The 21656-nt window shown below is 38.4% G+C and overlaps 1 protein-coding gene across 4 annotated transcripts in view; it reads left to right on the top strand.

The window, feature by feature from the left end:
- The window catches only part of FER (FER tyrosine kinase), a 460995-nt gene that overhangs the window by 150231 nt on the left and 289108 nt on the right, over positions 1-21656 (top strand). For all 4 annotated transcript variants that reach the window (XM_027545475.1, XM_027545473.1, XM_027545474.1 and 1 more), the window contains one exon: positions 1540-1729. In XM_027545475.1, coding sequence (XP_027401276.1) covers positions 1540-1729 — 190 coding nt within the window. The remainder of the gene's footprint in view (positions 1-1539; positions 1730-21656) is intronic.

Here is a 21656-nt window from a genome sequence, read left to right as displayed (position 1 = left end):
GGATCCCATGGTAAAAGTATGCTTAGTTTGCAGGGAACTGCCAGCCTGTCTTCCAGAGTGGCTGCCCATTGTGCGTGCCCGTCAGTAATTCCAGGCCACAGCCTCGCCAACAGGTGGCGGTGGCAGTGTTCTGGGGTTTGGCCTTCCTCGTAAACGTCTAATACTGTCTCATTGTTGTTTCAGCTTCCATTTTCCTGATAGTATAGAATGTGAAGCACTTTCTCACATGCTTATTTGTCATCTGTATATCTGTAAGGTATCTGTTAAGGTCTTTGGCTCATTTTTAAAGAAGTTTGCTTATTTTCTTATTACTGATATTTAAGAGATCTTCGTATATGTTGGATAACAGTCCTTTATCAGATATGTCATTTGTATATCTTTTCTCCTAGTCTGTGGCTTATCTTCTCATGTATTTGATCAATTTTTTTAAATTGATGTATAATTGATTTACAGTGTTGTATTAACTTCTCCTATACAGCAAAGTGCTTTAGTTATACACAAATATACTTTAAAAAAATGCTCTCTTCTGACAAACCATGGTGGTTTGTCAGAGTACTGAATATAGTTCTCTATGTTATGCAGTAGGACCACGTTGCCTATGATCGCTTCTATGATTTTTAAGCATGTGGTTTTACATTTAAGTCTTTAGGCCATTTTAAGTTTATTTTGTGTGTGGTGAGCGTGTTGTAACTTCATCGATTTACATGCACTGTCCAGCTTTCCCAGAAGCATTTGCTAAAGAGACTGTCTTTTTCCAAACTGTCTGTAATCTATTATTAACTTGCTTTCAACAGTGCGTGGCACAGTTCTTTCAGATACTAATATACTAAATATGACAGCATCTTCAAGATGTTTCTCACCGCTGCTACCTGTTTTCTTGTGGCTTTAAGATGGGCAAATTAATTTGAAATTCCTATTAGGGACAGCCTTGAAGGGTAAAACTCTAAAGGAGGAATGAAGAGGTCTACTATCTTTCTACTGGTGTATATTGGAAGATTTGAGGGCTTACACGTATTCGGTAGTCCTTGTCAGAAAACTTGCCCTAGCTCTAAGCACACGATCCTCACAATAGGCACACAGCTTGCTTCCAGCTGTCACCTTGATTTGATTTATTCTCTAGGCAGAGATCTGATTTTAGCTATATTCCGTTTGAGATTTAAAATAAATTAAGATTCTGCTTCAGTCATGTTAATTCATTTTAGGCTCTGCATTTCTGGACCGACATATCTGTACTTTGTGAGGTGGACAGTTTACTGTAAAATAAAATGAGTGCCATGGATCGTAATAATTTGAAAGCATTTTGAATTTGGTTTTTGCTTCCAAAAACTTCCTTTAATTTTGTAAATGCTAATGTTTAACAACTACTGTGATGACTCAAAATCCGTTTAGTTTCCTAATTCTTATAGTTCTGAAAGACTCTTATAAAGAGGAAAATGAAGAAAGGAACATAATCTACACATATACAGGATATGATTTCCTTCACAGTCTTTATTTCTTAGAGTAGTTGAAATAATTTATATTAAATGTGTTCTCTTTTAGTATTGTACTTCTGCTAAGCCAAAAACAGACACTTGAAGAGCTGAAACAGTCAGTCCAGCAGCTGAGATGCACCGAGGCAAAGTTTACAGCACAGAAAGAATTGCTGGAGCAAAAAGTGCAAGAAAATGATGGGAAAGAGCCACCTCCAGTAGTCAATTATGAAGAAGACGCACGATCCGTTACATCTATGGTAAGCCAAAGCGTAAACAGATGAGAAAGTTGAAAGAGTTGTATACAGGTAATAAGTGAATACAAAAATTATTTTTGGTTGCTATAACAAGTTATTACTCTTGTTAATATGCAGGTCCTATTAAACTTGTGTGTAAATGCAAAATAAACTTGTCGGTCACCTCAGGTCACCTGGAGAACACTTTCAGAAACCACCTGTAGAGTCAGAGGAAAAAGCTCTTCTCTTGCCTTTAAATCTGAAAACAAAGACTGCAATTGTTTTTATTCCTGGGATACAGCAGGAAGGTAGGGTGTTATTCTTAAGGTAGAAATAAGAAAAAGATATTTATTGATTTTTTCTTATTAAGAACAGTAGAAGTTTATCTGAGATTGATGATGTTTTTGCTGTTTTCACAATACAAAACATTGATTTTGCTTATAAAGATTTTTTCTTATAAATATCTTTTAACTACAATAAACACATTTAAATCTAGCAACTAGTAATTCAACTTTATTTTATATAGATTTATTAACTGTTTAAGAATGCTTAGTGTAAGTACTTTTTCTCTCTTCCCCTTCCTTTCCTCCTTCTTTCCTCTTACGTTGATTGTTTCTATCAACGGACAATTTTGACACCCACCGGTCATTTGGAAATATCTTCAGACATGTTTGATTTTCCCAGCTGGTGGATGCTTTTGGTATCTAGTTGATAGAGGCCAGTGATGCTGCTAAATATCACACAATGCCCATCACAGCCCCTCTCTTCTTATTCCCAACAAAAAAATACTCAGCCTCACATATTAACAGTGCCAGGGCTGAAAAGGACTGAGCTGTGTCCTTGGTTTTCTCTGTGAGTAACTGAGTAACTGGATGCAGTCCATGAGTAGAACTGTTACAGTTAATGATGCTATAGAAGTATTTGAATAATTTTTAGTTCATGTTATTCTAAATAGTACCATTTAGCTGTTAAATGAATTCATAGGAAATGTCTCCATAGGAAAAAAGATTGCATTTGAAATTTCCAATTCCAGATAAATCTGGATATGAATATGAAGTGTTTAAGTTATTGTGATTATTGCAATTTTTAAATTAATTGAGCCATAGTGATCTATGCAATACATTGTGAAGTATAATTCTTTGCTCTCCTTATTGTCCTGCCAGATAATAAGGATCTTATTATATAGACCAAGGCCCCTACTAGGTTAATTTTCTTATTTCATGATTTTTGGTAACTATCTGGTATATGTCTTTTTTTTTTTTTCCAGAGAAACTTCTGAAGGTCATTCTTTTGCTTGGCTTTCAAACCTTAGTAAAGCTTTTATTCTCTGAGTATGGTTTATAATATTTCCTTGTCCCCATGTGGCTGTGGAAGTAGTTCCTTCATAGCCTGATTTAGTGGTAGATTGTCACTAAATGGTAACGTATCCCCATTTTATAACTACAACTAGAATATAGAGTTTGCAATTTAAAATATAATAGTTCATTAAGTATTTCATTAAGAACTCATAATCCTTTAGAGTTTTATCTTTGATAATCATTGAAGAAGAGGTTTTTCAATAAATGAATAAATAGTGTTTTAAAGAGTATATATAATACTGTGATCCCAAGTGGCATTAGTGGTAAAAACCCTCCTGCCAGTACAGGAGAAACAAGAGATCTGGTTTGATCCCTGGGTTGGGAAGGTCCCCTAGAAGGGGGCATGGAAACCCACTCCAGTGTCCTTGCCTGGAGAATCCCTTGGACAGAGGAGCCTGACTGGCAATGGTCCATAGGGTCGCAAAGAATTGGACCCAACTGAAATACAACATAGTACAGTTTAAGAGACTAAACTGCTTTCTGGTACTTTCAGACCTTCTCCTGTACCCATTTATTAAATGATGATAATATCTTATGAACGTTTAGAAAGTGATATCAGGTGTCTCATTTTATTCAATTTATTTTAAATAGCTGAAATGCTGTGTGTTTCTATACATCTTATCTATTCACTGAAGTAATGCCTTTAGTAAGTCTTTAAGGAATTTACAAAGAAATGCTGTGTGTAGTTTAAGGTAATAAAGTAACATTTTATATATCAAACAGGACATTCCACCAATTGATGCCAATTGATGAGATTCTACAGTATGTTTTATAAACAAGTAAAAACTATTTTCAGTTAGTAGTTCTTACAACTAAGTAATATTCCCACATATACCAATGAAATCTTTGCATAATTCAGCCTTTCAGTAATAATTAGAATATAACTTTTCATTTTATTCAAAAAGCCAAAATATTAAAACTATAAATCGTTTTTCCCCAAATGTCTGTTTAAGCATTATGAGTAATTTTACCAAAATGCTTGAAATTCAGGTAAGCAGGCCCATTGGTTTTTCCTGTTTATAAATTCTATCTTTACAAATGATATCTTTGTATTTCAATAAGGGAAATTTAGTTGAGTATTGGAAGAATTGGAAGAACTAAAAATTAAACCGTAATATAGTGAAAAATAGTAAAGCTTGGCCTAAATATTATTTAAGAGCAAGTTATTAACTATTCTGTGCTGTACTTAGTCTCTCAGTTGTGTCTGACTGTTTGTGACCCCATGGACTGTAACCTGCCAGGCTCCTCTGTCAATGGGATTCTGCAGACAAGAAAACCAGAGTGGGTTGCCATGCCCTCCTCCAGGGAATCTTCTCAACCCAGGGATCAAACCCAGGTCTCCCGCATTGCAGGTTGATTCTTTACCATCTGAGTCACCAGGGAAGCCCAAGAATATTGGAGTGAATAGCCTGTCCCTTCTCCAGAGGATCTTCCCAACCCAGGAATTGAACCGGGGTCTCCTACATTGCAGGTGGATTCTTTATTAGCTGAGCTAATAAACTATTAACTATTCTACATTTCCTAATTAATGGCAATGTTAACCAAAATACAGACTCCTCAGTGGTGATTGCTTCTGTGAAAGAGCGTCCTTAAGGAACTGTACTGCTGAGATGGGCCATGGATTGTATATTCTTAAAAAATTCCAAGGTGATTCAGATAATCATGGTTAGAAGTCTCGTTAGGCTGTTAGATGTATTGACATTTATTTCAACTTTGTAATTTTATGAGAATAAACAGATCTAAAGAATTGTGTAGGCAAGTAATATAAACATCTTTGCCAGGATAGCAAGAATGAAAGTCGCTCAGTTGTGTCTACCTCTTCGTGACCCCGCTCCTCTGTGCATGTAATTTTCCAGGCAAGAACACTGGAGTGGGTAGCCATTCCCTCTTCTAGGGGATCTTCCCGAGCCAGGGGTTGAACCCGATTCCCCTTCATTGCGGGCAGATTCTTTGCCGTCTGAGTCACCAGGGAAGCTGATCCTCTAATGTTGTCTTTTTCACCTAAGTCTAATTTTGGCCAAAATACCAAGGAGGAAATGATAAATATTAAGTATTGAAAAGTAAGGGCTTCTTTAGTAGCTCAGACAGTAGAGACTCTGCCTGCAAAGCAGGAGACATGAGTTCTATTCCTGGAAAAAGAAATAGCTACCCACTACAGTATTCTTGCCTAGAGAATTTCGTGGACAGAGGAGACTTGCAGGCTGCAGTCCATGGAGTCACAAAGAATCTACACGACTGAGCAACTAACAGACAACAAAAACAACACTGCACAGTAATTACCTATTATTTGTGGACACGTGTGTTTCATTTATACATTTAAAGCAGTATTTATTGATCACCTACTATGTGTCAAAGATATTTTTATATGCTTGTAATATATCAGTGCATAAAACTAATGAAGACTCTTAGGAGTTACATTCTGTGGTGAGTGGCACTTAATAAATAAACTGTATATTATATTGTAATTGTAATTGAATGAATGCTCAGTCGTGTCCGACTCTTTGTGACCCCATGGAGTACCAGGCTCCTCCGTCCATGGGATTTTCCAGGCAATAGTACTGGAGTGGGTTGCCATTTCCTTCTCCAGGGGATCTTCCCTATCCAGGGATTAAACCCGAGTCTTCCGAATTGTAGACACACGCTTTACCATCTGAGCCACCGGAGAAGTCTATATATCATATTGGAAGATGCTAAATGCCAGGGCATAAAGACAAAGCAGGGTGGGGGGTCGGGGGCCCAGTGGCTCAGAGGTTGAGATACAATTTTGTTTTTTGGGATACAATTTTAAATGGAAATAAAGATAAGCACCTTTGAGAAAGTGACATTTTAATATTAACAATGTTCTTTTTAATGAAAAAAATGAAATAATAGGTAAATAGTCATCACAGAATCTCTGCTTGGTGGAAATTTTTTTCTATTATTTTTCTTAATTTTCAAGATTTCTGAAAACAACATATGCTGCTTTAATAACTACAAATGTGTGAGTGTTATTAAATAAATACAATATATTCCTACTGCATAAAATAAAAATAGTAGATAAAATAAAATACCTCATAGTCCTGCTTAGCGTTCAAAGGCATCCAGTGATCAATTTTTTACACAAGAAAGTGACATTTGAACCAAACCTTGAACTGGGAAGCTAGTAAACTGCTTAATTTCCAGGAGAAGAACATTCTAGTCAGAGGATGTGTTTATGTCAAAGACAAAGGCAGGGACCTATCTAGACTAAACTGCTTAATTTCCAGGAGAAGAACATTCTAGTCAGAGGATGTGTTTATGTCAAAGACAAAGGCAGGGACCTATCTGGACTGTCCAGGGTATAGTGAGGAGCTCTGAGCAGGGGCAAGGTAAGAGGAGAGGGAATGAGAGTGAGAAGCGATGAGAGCAGGTCTCAGGTCCCGGGAGCATAATGAAGATGCTGCTGCTGCTAAGTCGCTCAGTCGTGTCCGACTCTGTGCGACCCCATGGATGGCAGCCCACCAGGCTCCCCTATCCCTGGGATTCTCTAGGCAAGAGCACTGGAGTGGGTGCCATTGCCTTCTCCAGCATAATGAAGGGTCATGCGTTTTCTCTGAATGAAAGGGAAGCCGCTGGATGAGGAGGTTATAACAGAAGATGGACATACTGTGACTTGTGATTTCAGTGATCGCTGTGTCGATAATATACTTAAAGGTGATAAGGTTGGAAGAACAGGGCTTTTGCCACACCCGGGAGATAGATGATGACACACTGAGGGTGGCGTCATGGGAGGCCGTGAGAGGTGATTCGTTTCTGAGTGTGGTTTGATGACTGAAAGTGAAAGTGAAGTTGCTCACTCGTGTCTGACTCTTTGCGACCCCATGGACTATATTATAGCCCACCAGACTCCTCTGTCCATGGAATTTCCCAAGCAAGAATACTGGAGTGGGTTGCCATTTCTCCAGGGGATCTTCCCGACCCAGGGATCAAACCCGGGCCTCCTGCATTGCAAGCAGACAGTTTTACCAGCTGAGCCACCAGGGAAGCCCATGAGATTTCCTGTGGGTTTAGTCCGGGGTATGAGAGAGAAGATTCAAGAACAGTTTTCAGATTTGAGGAGGAGCTCTAGAGGAACAGTGTTTGTTTCAAGTGTGGGGTAGGACTGCACAGAGTGGCCTTGATGAGGAAGAGCAAGGGTTCTGTTTGTCTTTCCAAGAAAAGAGAGAAAAATAAAAGAAACACCCCATCAGTGTGGAAATTTGGTAGTTCCAGAGCATGTTTTGGACTGGAGATATACATTTGAGAGTTGCAGGCATCAAATGGTGTTTAAAACTATTTGACCATAGAAGGTCACCAAGTGAAGGAGGCAGAGAAGAAAAGGGAAGCAAGGGCTGCTCTCTGGGGCGCTGCAAGTTAGGTCCGGACAAGGAGGAGTCGGCATAAACTGAGGAGGAGTGCCCAGTGAGGGGGCAGAAAGTCGAGAGTTCGGTGTCCTCGAAACACGCTCCAAGGAGAAACGAGTTCTGTGGTTTTGGACCTGCCAGGTTAGGGCACTTCCTGATTTGACTGCAGGACTTTGCTGAACTTTCTGTATCAAATGGCCAAGAGAACTATAGCACAGAATGCTCTCTCTCTGGAAATACTGCTCCCATCCTTTCTCAATCCTTTTTCAGAGTGTCCTGAAGGGACCACTGTGCAATGGAAACTGTACTTTGAGAAGTGAATTAGAAGACAAATCCTTTCTTATCTAATTGAGTTATTGACTGATTAAATGTGCTGTTAATGCTAAAGGCATTTTGTGTTGTTTCAGTGCTCTATGGACCCAAGGATTATTTTATCTTATTCTTCAATTTTAGCTCTGCAGGCAGAAGAATCTGCCTTTTGGGGCAGAGTATAAGGGTAAACTCTTTGTTGGCTGCCCTTGGATAATGATGGCAATACCAAGATTTCTAGTCCCTGACTAAACATTGCCTGACTTGACTCTCTTGCTTTCTCTCTCAATCTGTTAAAAAGTATTACATGATTGTTTTTAGCTCTCTAGTTGTAAAACATGATAAATTTTCAACCAGTGTCTGTTGAATTGAGGAATTGCACTTCCTTTTTATTCCAGAGTAATCTAATTATCTTACTTTATAGCAGTGTGTACATTAGGCCAAATATAATGATTTTTGTTCAATCTCCTTTATATGTCAAATATAGCTAGAATGGATGGCACCATGGAATGAGTTCTTTTAAAATGTTTTTAGCTATACTGTAAGATAATTGCCTTTACTTTGATGTTTCTGAAGTTGTACACTTTAAGCCCTTTTACTAGCGTAATGCACAATATAAATTTATCTTCTCTATGTATTTTATTGATTTATGCTTAATTGAACAGCACTGTCAGTAAAATCCTGTTTTGTTACGTTTCAACCAACAAAATATCTTGTTTGTTGACTAAATATTATCTGCCGTTACAATTCAGTGATAATTTGTTTTAGCACAGTGTTCAATGTATTTCCAGTTTTTATAGTTAGTCCCTGAATTGGAATGCTGTCAATTGAGATTTCATATTGACAACATTATTGCAGCTTTATCTGTTTTCATCATCAGGTACATTTTCTTTCGTTAAACATAGAAGTTAAATGTTAATTCCAAGCTTTACTGTCAAATGTGCTGAGCAAAGTGCCAGACTGAGACCAGGAGACCTGAGCTGAGCTTTGCCTCGGTTGTGGGGCTCTTGGGAGGCTACTTAACCTTTCTGAGTTGGTTTTTCTTCCCATAGAAGGAGCAAATGTGTACCCAACTTGTCTGCCAGGATTTCTGTGACACTGAAATGAGATTATGTATTTTATGTTTTATGAAATAGTGTTAAAACACGTTTCTACTTCATTTCTTTTTCTAATAATGTACCTTAGTTCACATTTAAATTAATTTGTTAGATACTTACTGAGTTCTTAATTATGAATTATAGATATTTCTGTTGGATTATCGTTTGTATTTCTTATTTATGAAGGCAAACATTGTAATTAATTTCTCTGAATATGTAGAACATATGTGCGCACAGGGGTCTAAGTGTCCTTTTGTGAGTCCTCAGTTCCCTACCTCAGAGGTAACTTTCCAGAAGCATTGTATGCAGATATAAACATGAATTTATACCACATGTTTTCTGCTCTTTTGACATAAATGGTAAAGCATATAACAATACTGTTTACTTTTCTGCTCAATATATTTTAAGTATCATTTACAACAGTGAATATATACTTCTTTTTTTCATTTATTTGTTCAACAAATAAGTATTTATTTCATGTCAGCTATCAGGTACCACTCTAAGTTCTGAGGATGCAGTAGTGAACAAAATAAACTTTTTTTTGTTCTCATGGACCTTGCACTCTTAACTGAAGCAGACAGACAGTAAATTTATATTTCTATATGTGTGTGTATACACACACACACACACACACACGCACACATGTAGTCAGGTGGTGGTAAGTTCTTTGGAGAAAATAAAACAATGGAAGAAGAGGGTATGAAGGAGACAGACAGTAAATTTATATACATGTATATAGTGTCAGGTGGTGGTAAGTTCTTTGGAGAAAAATGAAGCGGGAAGGAAGAAGAGGGTGCTGGGAGGTGTTTTATATGGATGGTGGTCGAATATGGCTTCACTGATCAAGGTGTTTACACAGAGATCTGAAATGACGAAGGAGCAAACGGTGGGATTGCCTGGGGTGAGGATATTTCAGGCGGTGGGAAAAGCCGCGGGAAGGCTCTGGGGCAGGAGTTTGCTTCTTGTGTTGGTGGAGCACCCAGGACGGCCATGAGCTTGGAGCCGGATGAAGCAGGGGAGGGTCGGGGAAACGGCCAGTGTTCAGATCACACAGCCGCACAGACCATGGTGAGCACTGTGATGCTGACTCAGGGACATAAGATTCTGAGCAAAGAATGACATGTGTACATGGTTTATAATATTTTGTTATTAAGACAGTTTTGGTGAAATCCTATACTTTTTCTATGTATATAAATGGAGATTATATGTAAGATCCATTTTAGAGGGTTTTGTGCAGTTTATATAGGTTTAGATTTTACTTTAAAATAATTTAAAAGTTTCTTAATCTGAGAACAATGTAAGTTATGGATATTAATTACTATATTAATATTGACATTAGTGTTTCAGTCTTATAGATGAATACATTCTTGCTTTCAGCTTCCCTTTGGCATAGATTTTTATAATGCTCATCTTTTAGTAGCTCTCTAGTTTATTAAATTATTAGATTCTCCAGTGGATCTGATACTTAAAGAGTATTTAGAGATACATGCTTTATGTAATTGATGGACAGATTTTTAATTTATAAAACAAAGATGTTAGGAGGTGATAATGATTACATTATAAAAAATTTGTTGATTTTTCCAAATGATTCAGGTCAAGATTCCTTAACGAATATTCTAACCACAGGGGAACCACCAATCAAAACTACAGTGATATATTACCTTACTCTGATCAGAATGGCCCTTATCAAAAGAACAATAGATAACAGTGTTTGGCAAGGATGTGAATGGGCAGGAATGCTTTGGCACTGTGGGTGGGAATATTAATTGGTTCAGCCCCTGTGGATAACGGTATGGAGGTTCCTCAAAAAATTAAAAATAGAACTGCCACATAATTCAGTAATTCCATTTCTGTGTATTTATTCGGAATCAAAGGACATGAAAACACTAACTTGGAAAGGTAGCCTGCACCCCATGTTCCCAGCAGCTTCCCAGCTGGCACGAGTGGTATAGAATCCGCCTGCTGCTGCAGGAGACAGAGGCTCAGTCCCTGGGTCGGGAAGATCCCCTGGAGAAGGGCATGGCACCCCACTCCAGGATCCTTGCCTGGAAAATCCCCTGGACGGAGGAGCCTGGCGGGCTGCAGTCCATGGGGTTGCACAGAGTCGGGCACGACTGAGCGACTTTCCATGTAGCACAAAGGGCAGAGAAAGATGTGGAAACTTGAGTCAAACTGGCATGATTTTCATTGTGTTTAAGTAGATTTCTGCCTCCCCCCACCTTAGGTCAATTTCATCTGTAAAATGCGGTTAGTAACATGCCCTTCATAGGATTGTCGGCAAAGGCACTTTATAGAGCTCTGGATGGAGTTAGGAAGGAAGGTGTTCAGCGCACAGTCGGTTTTTGTCCCCTTTCTTTTCCTTCTTCCCTCCCTTTCTCGTTTTCCTCTTTTCTTCTGTGTCTTGCACTTTTGTCCCTGTTTCTCCTCTTCCTGCCTTTGCCTTCTTAGTAAACACAGTCAAACAACTTGCATGAGTATTTATTGTGTGCCATGGATGGAGACATCCTAAAGTAAAACAAAGTCTCCGTACTGAAAAATCTACATTCAGCAGGCAGAAAGTTGTAATGAACAATTGATTAACAAGAAAACATCAGAGTTAAGGGCTATGATGAAACTGGTCGTTAATATTCCTCAGATTTTTGCCTTTACCCCAAGGCCTTCTGTTCTTTGTAGTTATGTTATCTGTGGGTTTTTTTCCCTTCTGTCGTGATTTAAACGTTAACTTATGACCCCCATATCTACTTGTCCAAGGAAATTAGGAATACTGAAATATTACTCAAGACAAAGATAAAAAATAAAAGCAGAGAAGTTAAGTGCAATATGCAGATTCACACAAAAAGTTTAAATTAATACAGATTTTAATTTATTGACAATTTCATTATTCATACACTAATTAGATTTCATTTTTGTGTATTTTTTGGACTGTTTACTTATAGAAGTAGTGTTAACTGACATTCTCTATTATTTAAAATTAAAAAAAACTAAACTATCTTATGGTAGTTTAATACAGATACATTAATTGTAAAGACAGAGGAGAGATCTCATCATATGAAGAACAAAAAAGACTTTTAAGTACATGACTAATTTGTTATAATAATTGTGAATAATAAAATTGCTAATAGTTTCTATTGATATGAATACATAATACATTATGTATTTTTTCCATAATACATTAATGGTCTTGTGTTTTTTTGCACCCATTAAAAATAGGTCAGTCAAAGCAACTACTTGGCATATGAACTTTTACATGTCATGTTTAGGACATTCTTTTAAATTTTAAAAATTATCTAATTTCCTCAACCTGAAAAAAGTTATTTCCGTCTCTACAACTTATTTGCTAATTCCTGTATTAAGTTGAATAGTATTCGTCTTGAAATTCATCTGAGAATATATCATCTTTTGATTTGAATTATAGGCAGACAGTTGACCTTGCATGTGGTAAGGAATTCATATATTTTTATCTCCAAAGCCTTACATCTTAAATTTTGAAAATTATTTTATGACATATTAATTTCTTTAATTTAATTGAAAGGTTTAATAAAGACGACATGTGAATATTATGATTGATTGCTTCATTTGGTACCTAATGATAGAATTTTAAATCCTAATAAATTTTCTCTTTTGTTATAGTATTCTGTAGAAAATTATTTCTTAGTATTAATATTTAAAAGATTAAGATTCAAGTGTTCATTTTTAAAATCATTGTTTTATTGCAAATTCCAGGCAAATGATAAAATCTTGAACTAAGGAAGATTTTCTCTGTCAGAATATATCTAGAGATCTTTTAGAGTAGAGTCTAATTCTTGCAGATACATTCTCAGAATTGCTTAAAAATCATTTAATCCTTGGAAGGAGAGATAACTCTATCAGAAAGAAATCAATTATACTCCTGCTGTGTATTTACTGTGTGGTAAATGTTAGAGGCGGAGAAGGCAACGGCACCCGACTCCAGTACTCTTGCCTGGAAAATCCCATGGGTGGAGGAGCCTGGTGGGCTGCAGTCCATGGGGTCGCACAGAGTCAGACACGACTGAGCAACTTCACTTTCACTTTTCACTTTCATGCGTTGGAGAAGGAAATGGCAACCCACTCCAGTGTTCTTGCCTGGAGAATCCCAGGGATGGGGGAGCCTGGTGGGCTGCTGTCTATGGGGTCGCACAGAGTTGGACATGACTGAAGCGACTTAGCAGCAGCAGCAGATGTTACAGGGGCTACAGGAGAAGATAAACAAATTCAGATCCTTTCATCTGCCTTCATTTTGAAACTTGAGTGTTTCTTTCATGGACAACATTTCTCCCTTCCTTTCTCTTTTGCAAACAAGCCATAATTAACTGTAGTGCTTGCTGTGAGAGTGTTGCATCCTTCAGAGTGTTTTGGGGTTGAAAAAAGTTTGAGGACTATTGGGCAAAGAATTTTGTCTTATAGAGCTCTTTTTTTAAATTTTTTAAATTTTATTTTATTTTTAAGCTTTACATAATTGTATTAGTTTTGCCAAATATCAAAATGAATCCACCACAGGTATACATGTGTTCCCCATCCTGAACCCTCCTCCCTCCTCCCTCCCCATACCATCCCTCTGGGTCGTCCCAGTGCACTAGCCCCAAGCATCCAGTATCATGCATCGAACCTGGACTGGCATCTCGTTTCATACATGATATTTTACATGTTTCAATGCCATTCTCCCAGATCTTCCCACCCTCTCCCTCTCCCACAGAGTCCATATAGAGCTCTTTTAAAGTTCTGAATGCCCCTTGTGAAAGTAGCATATTAAGCATTGTGAGATAATAAAATGTACCTCAAATCAAGGCTTGGGGGACTAAACAGAGTGGCAGTCACCCTGAATGTGGGCAGTGCTAGCATGGAAAAAGACCCTTTGAATGAAGTCCTAATATAGATAGCTAAGCTAGAGAGTGGGTGTTGGTGTTAGAAAGGAAACTCAGAAATTGCTGGAGATGAATTTAGTTTCTTTCATAATTTTGTCCTTAGGCCTGTCCCTTTCCTTTTTCAGAAGTAATTTAGGTTGAGAAAGGTGGGGAAAAAATTAGGATAGAGGAGAAAGCTAAAGGAAAAGGTCTTAAAATTTTGGAAAGGAGAACTGACCTCTTTTTCTGTGATATAACCAGAAATGGTAGAGGGCTGCAGGTGGAAACACATGGGCTTAGCGAGAGCAAGGAGCATGTGGGGTAGGTGGGCCAGAAAGGCGAGCGGCGGCGGGTTCAGAGGCCAGTGAGCGAAGGACTAAGAGCAGGGTTGGTCAAACAGGATCAGGTTGGTGAGGGAAGGAAGACAAGAAGGGCAAAGAAGATGGCAGGTAAAGAACAGGAGGGAAACAATACAGAAATAAGAGGTAACTAAAGGAAAGACTAGAAGGGGACTCAGAAAAAGGAGATGGCAGAGGACCGTGCACTAATTGAAAATAAAACAAAAATATTTATTGAACCAAGCTAAGGGTGTCAAAATTTTTACTTTGTAGTTCAGAAATATCTAATATATGGATACAATTTGTGGTTCCAATATTCATTCTTATATTTTCAAGTTTTATGTCAAGAGCCAAATTATAATGAGTGATTCCCAAAGGTTTTTATTGGATGGTATTTAATAAGAAAAAATAAAATGGAAAATTTTAATGTTTACCCACAAACAGAAATAATTTAGTTCCAAATAATTAGTTCCCCCATAGAGAAATATGTAATTTATTGGTACAGGGTATGAGTGAGAATAGAGTTCCATTATACCTATGGCTGCTTTGATTTGCTATTTCTTATATCATGGGTATTTGAGATAGCTTATGTTAATAGTGTGTAGTTGTTACAGATACCTATACTTTTGATATTGTGAGCCTTTTTCATTTTTGTTATTTATAAAATAGTTATAGTCTTTGCGTGTATTAGTCTCCAATGCAGGTAAATTATTAGCAAAGAAGACTGTGGGATAAGTCTTTATGTTCACTCATGGTTGGATGACATAAGAGGAAATTCAAATCAATGTGAGAATTCTCACTGAGATCCTTTGTTGTCCTCCATTTGTGCATAATAGAAAATGCATAGACTTTTTCTGTAGCCATAGTTTATATCACATTTGATCATGCTTTCAATAATTTAATTCCTGAGTTTACAACTAATAAAAACAAATTGATCATGGGACCCTACATGTTGATCAGGCAGTGTTTTCTGATATGATGCCGTGAGTATTTTATATCACCTTTTATTTGTATAATTGTCTTAATATATTAAAAATGTATTTAATCAGAAGGGTTCTTTGCCAGGCTCTTTTGGTAATAATGAAGACCCTTGAGGTTTCTTGTTTTTTACTGATGTACCTAGAGATGTAGATATGCTGTCGGTACGAGCACGTTGATTCTTGTCTCCACTGTTTAACTCACCAAGGCAAAGTGCCTTTGTACTTTCTAGCGTTTCACGACAGCATCCAATTTAGAGGTCTCAATTTAGTGGTTGCATGTTATAATTTGAAAATTGTGCTGAGGAATTAAATTATATCTATTTTGAAATACAGACCGTGCTTTTAAAGTGATGAAATAATTTGTGTAGATACTTAAGATACTTGGTATGTGAGGAGTAAAACAAGCATGGCCTAGCCATGCTGTGAAGAGAACGCTGGTCTGTTGTTTTCCATAGGAATTTGAAAGCCTAATTTAGCTTTTGTTTGCCATTCCTTGTAGAACTTCTTGGATGGTTTTTAGGGATGTTGCCTCTTTCCTGTCTCGCAGCGTCAGAGTCAGAGACAGCTTGACTTCTTGCTCGGTGGCTGTACAGTGTGACTGGGGATTAGAATGCTGAAAAGCAAAGAACACGAGGAAGTCTTCCTGTGTCCTCTCCTGTTTCCGCAGAGTTCCTCAGCCGATTGACAGGAAGTGAAAAAGAGCCGTTGCTGGAAGCTTCAGCTGTGTCACTTCTAAAAACGGCAGCCTGGTAGAATGGCTGTGTCTAGGGGTCTGAAAATTGCAGAGACAGTGATGTCACCAACATTAGATAACCAGGTTTTGTTTTAAGTTGTTTACCGAAAAGACTGTGAGCTTTGGGAATTTATAATCTTCACATTCCAGGCTTTTCGTCTACATTTCAGATTTACTCGTTTATACACTTGTGTCACCTCTCACTTACTTCCTGCCTAGTCCTCAGAGTATCGGAGGTAGCTAGTGATAATGATACTCAGAAAAATATAAATAAAAAATAAAACCAGAACCAGAAAAAAGGGAGGCTGTAACAGCGGTATGAAGACGGGAGGAAACACTATGTAGCTTATAACATGCTTGGTCACTACAGTAGAGCCATTATTTTGTCTCTAAGCTTCCCAAAGGCCAAAATGGAAAAGAAGATAAAGTTGGTAGTTACTGTTACATAAAAGAAAGCATGTCACATTGCAAGAGAAGCAGAGCTTTTTGCTGTATTTAGCTGTAATAGAATTTCTTCTGGAGGCTTTAACATTGACTTCTGCCGTGACAGTGCCCTTGACGATATCACTGCAGCTCACACTGGAAAGAGATTCATAAGGCCATCTCTTTCAGAATCTAGAATCCCTCATGGAAGTAGAGGCCATAACATCAGAAACAGTCCATGGATGTTTAAAAATACAGCTGTCTGTAAATTGAGTCTATCCAGGAATATAATCTCGGTTTAGAATAATTCATGAGCTGTATGTACTTCTGATGATTCTTAGTACCATTTTTCTCAGCTGCAGTTAGCTTATGCAGTGAGTGATTATTTTCCCTGGAAAAAGTTTTCAACTGCAGGTATCCTATACTTGTTTGCAGGTAGATCTGCAAGGTTAGAAGGATTTACTAGTAAATTAGCTTATGTTTAAAAATTGTTGAAGACCTATATATTCTTTGAAAGTTATTGGAAACATTTTATATGTTTAAAATAATTTTGATATGTTTGTGAAAACAAAGCTCCCATAAAATTATCTAAAGCTTGTCCTTCAAGGGCTAGAAACTATTACTAATGATTTAAAAGGAAATTGTCAACATTAAACTTCAATTTTTACTTGCAATGTTCAAGATAAATTGATGTCTCACTGTTTATCTCACTGTTTACAAGGTGATCATTCTTAATTTAACTTGGTAGATTTTTTTTATTGGCTTTATGTATAATCACTCTATAGATTTTAAAGATAAGTAAAGAATTCTGAAAATCTTGCTGTTATTTAAAATGTTCCATCTTGGAGGATTTTTCTGGACAGATTTTTTCACTGTCTATTACAATTCAAAATTTAAAATTTCCTAAAAGATTATTCTTTTAGAGACAGTGGATTTGACTCATTGACATTTGGCCAATTAAAGCCTCGTACGTTAGGTTGCTCTAATATGTTCATTCAGTAGAATTACCAAAAGAAACTGCATGCTAGACATAAAATATTGTCACTGGCAAGCAACCTCCAAGGAAGCAGTGATTCCTGCCTTACAGATGAGAACATTGTAACTTGGAGAGATTAAGGAATTTGATCAGAATCAAAGTGGCAGATTCAAGCTCAGAATTTTCTGTCTAAATTCTCAGCGTTGTCGCCGGTTTACAAAGCCAGCAGACTTGTAGTCAGAGAGAGTTTAGTTCAGATCCTGTCTATGCTGTTAAAGATATGACCATATGCGAAGTCACACAGCCTTTCTGAGGTAAATATTCTTACTTGTAAAATGTACCAAGTCATAGAAATCTCATAGGATTGTTTTGAAAATTAATGAGGTAATGTTTTAAAAAATGCTTAGCACAGTACCTGGCATATAGCTAATAAAAGGTAGCTATAAAGAGAGAAAAAGTTACCATGATGTATTCTAAGGGAAATAGATGGGGAAACAGTGGAAACAGTGTCAGACTTTATTTTTTGGGGCTCCAAAATCACTGCAGATGGTGACTGCAGCCATGAAATTAAAAGACGCTTACTCCTTGGAAGGAAAGTTATGAACAACCTAGATAGCATATTCAAAAGCAGAGACATTACTTTGCCAACAAACATCTGTCTAGTCAAGGCTATGGTTTTTCCAGTGGTCACGTATGGATGTGAGAGTTGGACTGTGAAGAAGGCTGAGCGCCGAAGAATTGATGCTTTTGAACTGTGGTGTTGGAGAAGACTCTTGAGAGTCCCTTGGACTGCAAGGAGATCCAACCAGTCCATTCTGAAGGAGATCAGCCCTGGGATTTCTTTGGAAGGAATGATGCTAAAGCTGAAACTCCAGTACTTTGGCCACCTCATGCGAAGAGTTGACTCATTGGAAAAGACCCTGATGCTGGGAGGGATTGGGGGCAGGAGAAAAAGGGGATGACAGAGGGTGAGATGGCTGGATGGCATCACTGACTCCATGTACATGAGTCTGAGTGAACTCCAGGAGTTGGTGATGGACAGGGAGGCCTGGCGTGCTGCGATTCACAGGGTCGTAGAGTCGGACACGACTGAGCGACTGAACTGAACTGATGTATTCTAAATGTGATTTTTCAGTTTATTCATGTTGGAAGCTATATTCTACATAAACTTAAAAAAAATTTTTTTTGTAGTGTAATACCTAAAGATAAGTTACCAGCAGGTGGAGCTCAGTGTCAGAGAAACCAAATTTCTGAAATTGAGCTATTTTTTAACCTTACGTTTTAAAAATAATATAAATGCATACGGTTTTGAAATTTATATGTGAAGGTTTTCTATTTTTAGCATGCCTACCAAAAGTCATCACCCTGCCAGCTGGTTCTTGAATATGTGAAAATAGTGCTTTGGTTATTCATATCATTTAAAATTCTTTGTTATTTCTGGTATTATATAATGGGTGACAGTTATTTGCCTAAAGAAGACGTACTTAAAGTGAACTTTGTTTAAGAGACTGACTTAGAATTTGATCATTTCATTCATATTTGGACTGACAATGTCATATTTTATTGGTCAAAACCCTCAAACCTGCCACTCTCACAGTATTCCACTTCTTAGTAAATGGTGTCACCTTTAATCAGCTGCTAAAGCAGAAAATCGTGGGCGTCACCCTTGTGTTCACACTTTCAGAAATCTCATATCCATTCCGTCTGTAAGTTCTCATGGTGTTGCCTCCAAAATACCCCCCAGATCTGACGTCTCGTCAGCTCCTTCCCTGCGGTCACCCTGAGAAAGCCCTCTGTAAGTTGCAGCCTGGCCTGCTCCTGTGTCCTTGCCTCCCACGCTTCTGTTTCCCGTGGTGTGGCTGAGCACCCTCCTTGTGGTCTTGTGTCTCTCCTGCGTATATGCTTCAGGGGCACCCTAGTGTAATTAGAACGAGGCTTCTCAGCACAGCTGAAACTGCACGAGCACGTCCCTGCCTACCTCCGCTGAGCAGAGCTGCCCACCCCTTCTCACCCCCTGCTGTCTGGCCTTCCCGATTTTATTTGTCCTTTGATCAGGTCACGCTGCCTCCCATCTCAGGGTCTTTCTGTTTCCTCCCTCTTTAGAGGAAGAACTCTTTTCATCATTTCAACTCAAATGTCATTCTGAGACAGCGCTCTGACTACTCTAGGTGTAATAGGCTCTTTGACGGCCTCGCTGCACCTTGCCGTGATTATCTTGTCATGCTTTTCCATTTCTTACGTGGCACTTCTAGTATCTTTGCTGCTGCTACTACTATTCTCTTGGCTAATGTTTACTATATGGTAGGTTTTTTCTAGGGCTTTCCAGGTGACATTCAGTTGTGTCCAACTCTTTGGGACACCATGGACTCTACAGTCCATGGGATCCTCCAGTCAGAATGCTGGAATGGGTTGCCTTTCCCTTCTCCAGGGGATCTTTGCATCCCAGGGATCGAACCCAGGTCTCCCGCCTTGCAGGCGGATTCTTTACCAGCTGAGCCACCAGGGAAGCCCCCAGATGGCACTAGTGGTAAAGAGACCGCCTGCCAGTGCAGGAGACATAAGAGAGTCAGGTTTGATTCCTGGGTCAGGAAGATCCCCTGGAGGAGGGCATGGTGATCCACTCCAGTATTCTTGCCTGGAGAATCCCATGGACAGAGGAGCCTGGTGGGCTGTAACGCAAAGAGTCAGGCATGACTGAAGTGACTTAGCATGCATGCATAGGTTTCTTCTTTGCCTTTCTATGCATTAAATACTTTAAAATGTGTATTTATATGTTAAATAGCTAATTCATTTAGCTATGGAATTTCATTATATACGAATCTCTGATTTCGGTGTCTATTGTCTTCCCTATAGTCCCTGCTAGACCCCCAAACTGTAGCTCCACAAAGATAGGCACTTTCATTTTGTTTACTGTGAATTGTTACTGAATTTGTTACTGTGAATTCCATGGCCTTGAGCAGTACTTGGCAAATAGAGGAGACTTAGTAAATATTTTTTGAATATTGGGCAGGTTGTTAGAATTCATAATAATAAATAGAATCATCAAATATTTAAGTAAAAAAATATTCTAGGGGAAAGGGAATAGTTTCTAAGGAAGGAATCATGCCTAACTGATAATTCTTAGAGTTCTTTTTTATGAAAGTAATAGAGAACAGAAAATCATCTACTTAGGTTTTAGGAAAGACTTGGCAATGTTCTTTACTAAAGATTACTACATATTAAGTCACCACTGGGTAGGAAATATACTTTTAGCATTGGCCCAACAAAAGGTTTAAACTCAGAAATCAGAAGGTAGGAATAAATAGGTATTTCTTTAACTGGAAAATGTAAAAATCAAGGTGTTGTTGTTCAGTTGTTCAGTCATGTCCAACTCTGTGACGCTATGGACTGCAGCATGCCAGGCTTCCGTGTCCCTCACTATCTCCCAGGGTTTGCTCAAATTCATGTCCATTTAGTTGGTGATGCTGTTTAACCATCTCATCCTCTGCCACCCCCTTTTCCTCCTGCCCTCAGTCTTTCTCAGTGTCAGAGTCTTTTTCCAATGAGTCAGCTCTTTGCATCAGTTAGCCAAAAGCATTAGAGCTTCAGCTTTAGCATCAAGGCTTCCAGTGAATATTCAGGGTTGATTTCTGTCAAGATTAACTGGTTGGATCTCCTTGCAGTCCAAGGGACTGTCAAGAATCTTCTCCAGCACCACAGTTCAAAAGCATGAATTCTCCAGCTTCAACTGAAGAATTATGGTCTAACTCTCACATCCATACATGACCACTGGAAAAACTGTGACTTTGACCATACAGACCTTTGTCGGCAAAGTGATATCTCTGTTTTTTAAATATGCTGTCGAGGTTTGTCATAGATTTTCTTCCAAGGAGCAAGTGTCTTATAATTTCCTGGCTGAAGTCACCATCTGCAGTGATTTTGGAGCCAAGGGAAATAAAATCTATCATTGCTTCCAGGACTGGCTGTCATGATCTTAGTTTTTTGAATGTTGAGTTTTAAGCCAGCTTTCTCACTCTCATCTTTCACCCTCATCAGGAAGCTCTTTAGTTCCTCTTCACTTTCTGCCATTAGAATGGTATCAACGTACATAGCTATTAAGAATCCTACCTGTTACAGGTTGAATTGTTTCCTCAAAAAGATACGTTGAAATCCCAACACCCGGTTCTTGTGAATATGGCTTTAACTGGAAATAGTGTCTGTTGCTGCTGCTGCTAAGTCGCTTCAGTCGTGTCCGACTCTGTGCGACCCCATAGACGGCAGCCCCCCAGGCTCAGCCATCCATGGGATTCTCCAGGCAAGAACACGGGAGAGGGTTGCCATTTCCTTCTCCAATGCATGAAAGTGAAAGGTGAAAGTGAAGTTGCTCAGTCGTGTCTGACTCTTAGCGACCCCATGGACTGCATTCTACCGGGCTCCTCCGTCCATGGGATTTTCCAAGCAAGAATACTGGAGTGGGGTGCCATTGCCTTCTCCGATAGTGTCTGTAGATGTACTCAAGTTAAGATGAGGTTATT

Source organism: Bos indicus x Bos taurus, chromosome 7 (assembly GCF_003369695.1).
Source record: "Bos indicus x Bos taurus breed Angus x Brahman F1 hybrid chromosome 7, Bos_hybrid_MaternalHap_v2.0, whole genome shotgun sequence".
NCBI lineage: Eukaryota > Metazoa > Chordata > Mammalia > Artiodactyla > Bovidae > Bos > Bos indicus x Bos taurus.
The sequence above is the reverse complement of the archived record's forward strand: the minus strand, read 5'-3'. Positions and strand labels throughout refer to the sequence as shown.